Raw genomic sequence first — 6,637 nt, 5'->3', positions numbered from 1 at the left:
AAGTAAGTTTTTTGTAACACCTTTCTGTACTCTGTTGTATTTGACGTGGTATTTGCTGATCTTTAAGTGATAGTCAACCCAAAAATAAATATTCTGTCATCATTTACTCCCCCTCATGTTGTTCCAAACCTGTATTACTTACTTTCTCCTGTGGAATTAACTCTTTTTTTTTTTCCGTATTTTCATTAACATTTTCTCTCAGGTGCAAGGCACTAATGACAGCATTGTGGTCTGTAAGGTGTTAGCAGCGGCACAGGGCTACTTCCACGATGATTTCCTTAGGCATTTTGTGTGCAAGGTGTCAAGAAGAGCTCCACTGATTAATAGGTAAATGTTTAGGAGACAGTTCTTGCATAAAACAGATGCCTATTTCTAATGCTTGTATATTTTCTGTCTCAGAGGTTATTATGTGCACTGGAAAACAGTTGATCACTCTGTGAAACAGTTTTTCCATGCCACAAAATCCTGCTCGAGGAGACAGGTGGGATGAAATGTTCACCTTTTGTTTATGATTGTTTTTACTGTCAAAATTGAATGCCTTGATCATATCCCTCTCTTAATCTCAGATTCTGTCACTAGGAGCTGGGTTTGACTCCCTGTATTTCCGGCTACATGCTGAAGGAGCCCTTGGAGGTGTCACAGTTTTTGAGATTGACTTTCCAGAAGTTGCCCGGCGCAAGGCTACCTTGATCAATAGCAATACTTGCCTGAAGCCAGGACATGTTGCCAGATTGGGAGACTGTCTCAAATCAGCAGACTAGTAGGATGTTCACTGTATCACATATTAATATATTAATGGATTATATTACAAAATGTAACCACTTAAATTGTATAGTACTGTACATAAACTTTATTACTTATACAGATATATGCATATCTTGCCAGCAAATCTTTGTCCAACCCTGTCTTTCGTCCCTAAAATGTGATGTTAGAACATTTGCAGTATGTTTCTTGCCCATGTATTGATGCTGTGTTCATCAGAAGTGGTCATTATAATCTCATTGGTGTGGATGCCAGGAAGGAGCAGGAGGTGGAGGCGACTCTGAGCAGAGCTGGACTGCAGTGGGATGCTCCCACACTCATCTTGTCAGAGGTTGTGCTGACTTATATGGAAACACAATGGTGAGAACATGAACAGATCAGTGGTTTTAACTTGAATTAGTTGGAGCCATGGTGCAATAATTAATATATGTGCTCCTGAAAACCACTGAGTCTTGGTGCTCATTCCATAGGTGCAGGTTTGTGTGTTGCCTTGCCTGCAACGAATCCTGTTACCATTGCCATTCTGTCTTCCCAGTAGTTTCCTTTTACTTTCTACTATACCTGTTTAATGAAAAAGAGGGCATATTAACTTTTGAGCAATAAGGCTAGCTCAATTTTTTTAACATGTGTTTTGGTGATTTTCTCCAGGTCAGATGCTGTGATTGGCTGGGCTGCCAAGCTGCTCCCACAATCTATGTTTGTGATGTATGAACAGATCCACCCAGATGACCCGTTTGGCAGGGTCATGCAGAACCACTTCCTGAGGCTCAATTCTACCATACATGCTCTCAAACATTATACAGACACTGTCGCTCAGACACAGAGATTTATACAGAAGGTATGCCTCAAATGAATGTTTCATGCTCATTTGTTTAGTTTTTAATAATTTGTAGCCATGTAATAAGTGGGATAACGTAACTGTTTATTATTCAAAATAAACATCTTCAGATTCATATAAGACCTGACCGGGTCACAGTGTCGGGTGTATTTTACGATAATGAAAACGGGTGTATTTTACTGTGTGGAGGCTCATGGAGATAGAGGTAATTTGATCAGTGCTCTATTTTTGCTTTTGATAATGGTTTCCTTATTGGAATTTTTCTAAATAAACTGTTTGACCTGTCTGTTAGTAAGTAAACACACTTTGACAAGTCAAGTCAATTTTATTTGTATAGCGCTTTTGGTAATACACATTGTTTCAAAGCAGCTTTACAGAAATTCATGATGTTAATGTTTATAATACTGTAATATCTAATTGTCCATTGTTTATTTAGCAGTTTTTGCATATTTTCATATGGTGCCGATATAAACAAACAGTTAAGATTTATGTGAGTGCACTGTATGTATGCAGATTGCGCTGAATATTTTTATAGTATTTGCATGTTGGAGTTATTAATAGATTTTGGGTGATTTGGAAATCTGTAGGATTTGAAAACTATGTAATCTCTAAGGTTTTGTTTAATTTATAACAATTTGGTGTGCATATCTTTGTCTTATATTTCTTCTCCTTAGTAGTTAGTCTTTATCAGACATTGACTTCTATCCCTGGAGGTGGAGCTGTCCTCTTCGGAGGCAGAACTTCTCCACTCAATCCAACAGGCAGTGTTGTGTGGGTGACCTTTGTGCCAATCCCAAAGTGCTGTGCAGCTGTCATTTAAGAACATGGTTTGTACCGGAACTGGTCCAAAGCCACGATGGCGACACACATCAACCTTGATATGTTATAAAGGTTAGAGATTTTAGTCTCTCTCTCTCTCTCTTAAGGGGGTCTGAATACTTTCCGTACCCACTGTATATATAAATTTTTTATTTTTTTTTTTGCATTTTTCTCATTGTAAGGAGCAAAATCACAACTTCTTATTAATGTATCGTTCCAGATAAGACCTTTCTATTTGTGTTTGGAGGACGTACAGAGAAGGATCCAGTTCTAGGTGATGCACATTTCCTGTGTTTGGAGGACAAGCACTGGACTGAGGCATGGCCTACCTTTCTCATATTAAAGCCTAAACACACACACAAACACAAACAGGTATACTACTATTCAAAAGTTTGGGGGTGGTTTTGGAAAGAACTCTTTTACCAAGGCTTCATTTATTCAATAAAAAATACAGTAAAACTTTATTTATTTATTTATAAAAATTTATTCATGTGATGACAAAGCTGAATTACTCCAGTCTTCAGTGTCACACGATCCTTCAGAATTAAGTCTAATATGCTGATTTGGTGCTTAAGAAACATTTCTTACTATTATCAATGTTGAAAACTGTTTCACGATTCTTTGGTGAATAGCAAGTTCAAAAGAACAGCATTTATTTTAAATATAAATCTTTTGTAACGGTATAAATGTCTTTACTGTCACCTTTGGTCAATCCATCCTTGCTGAATAAGAGTTATACTTACCCCAAACATTTGAACAGTAGTGTATATGCCTTAGATTAGTTATCATTGTAAGGGCAAAATAAAGTTTGTGCTTATATTTTTGAGTAGTCTTCACATTTGGAGGGTGACTGTTTGAGAATCTTTTGTTTCAATCAGATTACAGTTGTTGGTGCCTTTCCGGAAACCCATCATTCCCATTCTGCTTGTCCCTATGGAGGGGGGGCTTGTGATATTTGGAGGTTTGGGGAAAGGAAGCAGACCTCTCGGTGATGCTTTCTACCTGAGACCCACATCATCAGGTTTCTGCTGGGAGACAAAAATTTACATCCATCCCCAGTACCCAGGTTCTCAGTGATCAAAATCACAGTCTTGGCTTCTATTTTCAGATATTCTCACTCAGCCCATGTAATAAATGAGAAGTTAGTTGTGGTTGGTGGAGTTTGGCTTCAGGCTGATGGAGTACCAGGAGTTGCTGTAATAAATCTGATAAATCTGAACACTGGGAGCTGTGTGGAAATCCAGCTGGATTACTCTGCTCATGGACTCTAGCAGTAGTTAATGGTTTATCATAAAATGGAAAAATTTGGCTCTAAAATCTCATTGGATAGGCATAATAAAACAGAAATTTCTGACTCTAAATTCCGATTGTATAAGCTATTGTATGTTCACTGCTGTTGTACAATCCAAATATGCATATGTAATGATGCAGAAAGTTATGTTGTTTGTTGACCATGAACAGCCTACAGTTAATTTAACTATATTAGAGGGATCATTCTAAATTCGGATGGATCTATTTCTATCGTTCATTGACTGGAAAAATTTGCTCTGAAAGTGATCCCAGGAGTGTTGTCCTCTTTTTTTTTTTCGTCAATCATTAATGACTGGAAATGTCATTTTAATTTTGTTTGATTTCAGTCACCTGTGCCTTGGCCTCTTATGCTGCATTCATTCTGCTCTGAGCTGCTGGACTCTGAGGGGTCTGAGATGGTGCTGCTTGGTGGAGGTGGAAATTGTTTCTCGTTTGGAACTCACCTCAGTCTCTACCCTGTAACTGTATATCTAAGACCTATACTTTGCTATTCATATTAGTCTAAGCACAAACTACAAACAAGCAACAAATGTGCTGCTGAGTGAATCTCCAGCCGAACTTTATTTCAGTCGGAACTTCAGTGGGTCACAGGAAAATAGTATTGTGATACAGGGACATCACTCAGTAAAGCGACGGAAAGACTGCACGGTGGGACAGACCGCGCCCCAGTCCACTGGTTTGCGGTAGTTGCCCTTCTCCAGGAAGTACTGGTGGCCACGGTAGTTGGGATGCTCGTAGAAGATCCAGTAGCCATCCAGAACTTTGCAGGAATGGACCTCTCTCAGACGGAACCTCTCCAGCACAGATGGACAGTCTACAATGGACTCTATAGCCTGGCCTGTGAAGTCGGGCTTGTCGTACAACTGAACCTTGTACTGCATTCCACTTGTCTGCATGGGTTGGATTTATTTGGGTTTGGGAAGGGAAAAGGGGTAGAAATATTTGTGCTTGAAGGTTGGAGTTTGGATAAATGGGACAAAAAGAAGACGTGCAATAAGATGGCTCTAGTTTAGTGAAAGTCAATTAACAATATATAATACTTGAAGACCTTCATAAACATGTTTTGTACATTTTTATCTTGTTTGCCCAGTTTAAAGTTTTTTGGAGCATTTTGAATATATATTTTAAAATATATTATAGTATTCATGCTATATTCATACAGGCCTTTGGCCAGAAAGTGTTCTGGTATTTTATAGATTTAACATATATTTTAAACACATTTTTTAATGTTTTTAAATGTTTGCTTACATTACACATAAGTGTGGTCTTTCAACAACACTGAATCAAATACTGCAGACCATATGGACACTGATTTATTGGAAAAAGCCTTGTGGCCTAATTAGGTTAACTGGTTAGAAAAGGTCTATGCATGACCTTCCACTACTCATACTGTCCCAGGCTTTTATTGAGCTTTAACCCAGTAAATTGAATTCAGGTTTAGCACAGCATTGTGAAACAGCTTGATCATTATGCCTGGTCTAAAAACATAGCAAATATTTGTTCTGCTCTATAGACTATTTAAGTCTTAGAAAAAAGCTCACTAATGCACAATGTTGAATGTACTAGTTGGACTTACAAAGAGGGTGAGCTTGCAGGAACTGAGACAGTCATTGAGGCCCATCCAGCCCAGGTATTCAGGATACTCTCCCCTGGTTAGCAGATACCGGTTACCTGTGTAATTGGGCTGCTCGTAAACCACCCAGGCACCGCTTTCCACACGAATAGAATTGCAGCTGCTCAGGTAGGTATGGAAGTCAGAGCAGTCAGTAGGCGCGTTTCCATTACCCTTCCAGAATCCAGCCGCGCCACGCACGTTTCAGAAGCGACTCTCTGTGCTGCTTCTGTAAAGATACACGCATATGTCTCCTTTGAATAAATATAGCCAAAATCCCGCCAAAATCCGTTGCCATGACTTATCGCGAGAGGCAAAAGGTTACGTTTTAGTCGCATAACATTGGTTAATGGAAACGCCGTCATTTCGCAATACTTTTTTATCGACATTTATAAAATATCGCCAAAATTTTGCGCAAATCTGTAATGGAAACGCGCCTACTGTCACATTCATAACTGCGGCCCTGGAAGTTTTTGTCCTCAAAAAACACAATCTGAGACACATCAAGATAATGTTGAAGAGCATTTTTATACTTTAATGACCACTTAACATCATTTAAAAATGGTTAAACAATGTATTTGGCCATGTTCATGCTGGTTGGCCAGCAAGCAATGTACATTGTATGTTGTCTGACCAATGTGACCTTGATGTTAATTGGTATCCACTGATTTGCTATGAACAATTCTCAAGATATATTAAAATATAGTATTGATCAGTTGGTCTGCTTGCAACATTAACAAGTTTAACAAGCTACCAATAGTTTTAGCCAGTTTGTTATGCCAGCAACCAACCAATATTGCACATTTAAAACCACAGATGACCATTTTAGGTCCAAAATAGTCTGATTTGGGATTAAAAACGTTTCATAAACATAATCTAATCCAACACAGTCCTACAGTACTGATCTGAATGCAGGCCAAGACATTTAGAAAAGAGGTCTTAGAAAATAGTTTTAAAAATCAGTGTCATCATTTAGGCATTGCATGAAAGTATACAAAAAATCTACACATTTGAATTTCTGATGATGTCATGAAGTATCAAAAATATAGCAGCGCTATATGCTAGGTAGATTTTAAATACATTTCCCAAATAATTGAATCATAATTGAATCGCTAGAATCAGCCTCTTTTCCTTTAAATTTATTTCCTACTCACCCTTCCCATCTTGAATACTGTTTTTGGTCTTGTCTGGGGAGGTGGTCTGAGTGTCCAGAGTGAATGTTTATGGGGCTGTTTACATATGCAGCTCCCAACGTCAAAATGACGAGGAGGGGAGGACCAGATATTCACTTTGTC

General features: G+C 38.4%; 1 protein-coding gene and 1 pseudogene across 1 annotated transcript; one reads left to right on the top strand and one right to left on the bottom strand.

The window, feature by feature from the left end:
* The window catches only part of LOC107738523 (tRNA wybutosine-synthesizing protein 4-like), a 4,936-nt pseudogene extending 1,317 nt beyond the window's left edge, over window positions 1–3,619 (top strand).
* A 641-nt stretch (window positions 3,620–4,260) lies between these two features.
* On the bottom strand, window positions 4,261–6,593 carry LOC107738515 (beta-crystallin S-like). Its single transcript, XM_016550272.1, has 4 exons — window positions 6,497–6,593; window positions 5,776–5,835; window positions 5,307–5,516; window positions 4,261–4,620 (listed from the first exon to the last, which is right to left on the bottom strand). The coding sequence occupies exons 1-4, from the start codon at window positions 6,503–6,505 to the stop codon at window positions 4,348–4,350; spliced, it is 552 nt and encodes a 183-aa protein (XP_016405758.1). The 5' UTR covers window positions 6,506–6,593; the 3' UTR covers window positions 4,261–4,347.
* Between the last annotated feature and the right edge of the window lie 44 nt (window positions 6,594–6,637).

This window comes from Sinocyclocheilus rhinocerous, unplaced genomic scaffold (assembly GCF_001515625.1).
Source record: "Sinocyclocheilus rhinocerous isolate Xijiao unplaced genomic scaffold, SAMN03320098_v1.1 scaffold1215, whole genome shotgun sequence".
Lineage (NCBI taxonomy): Eukaryota > Metazoa > Chordata > Actinopteri > Cypriniformes > Cyprinidae > Sinocyclocheilus > Sinocyclocheilus rhinocerous.
Note: the sequence above shows the minus strand (reverse complement) of the source record. Positions and strands in the feature narration are given on the sequence as shown.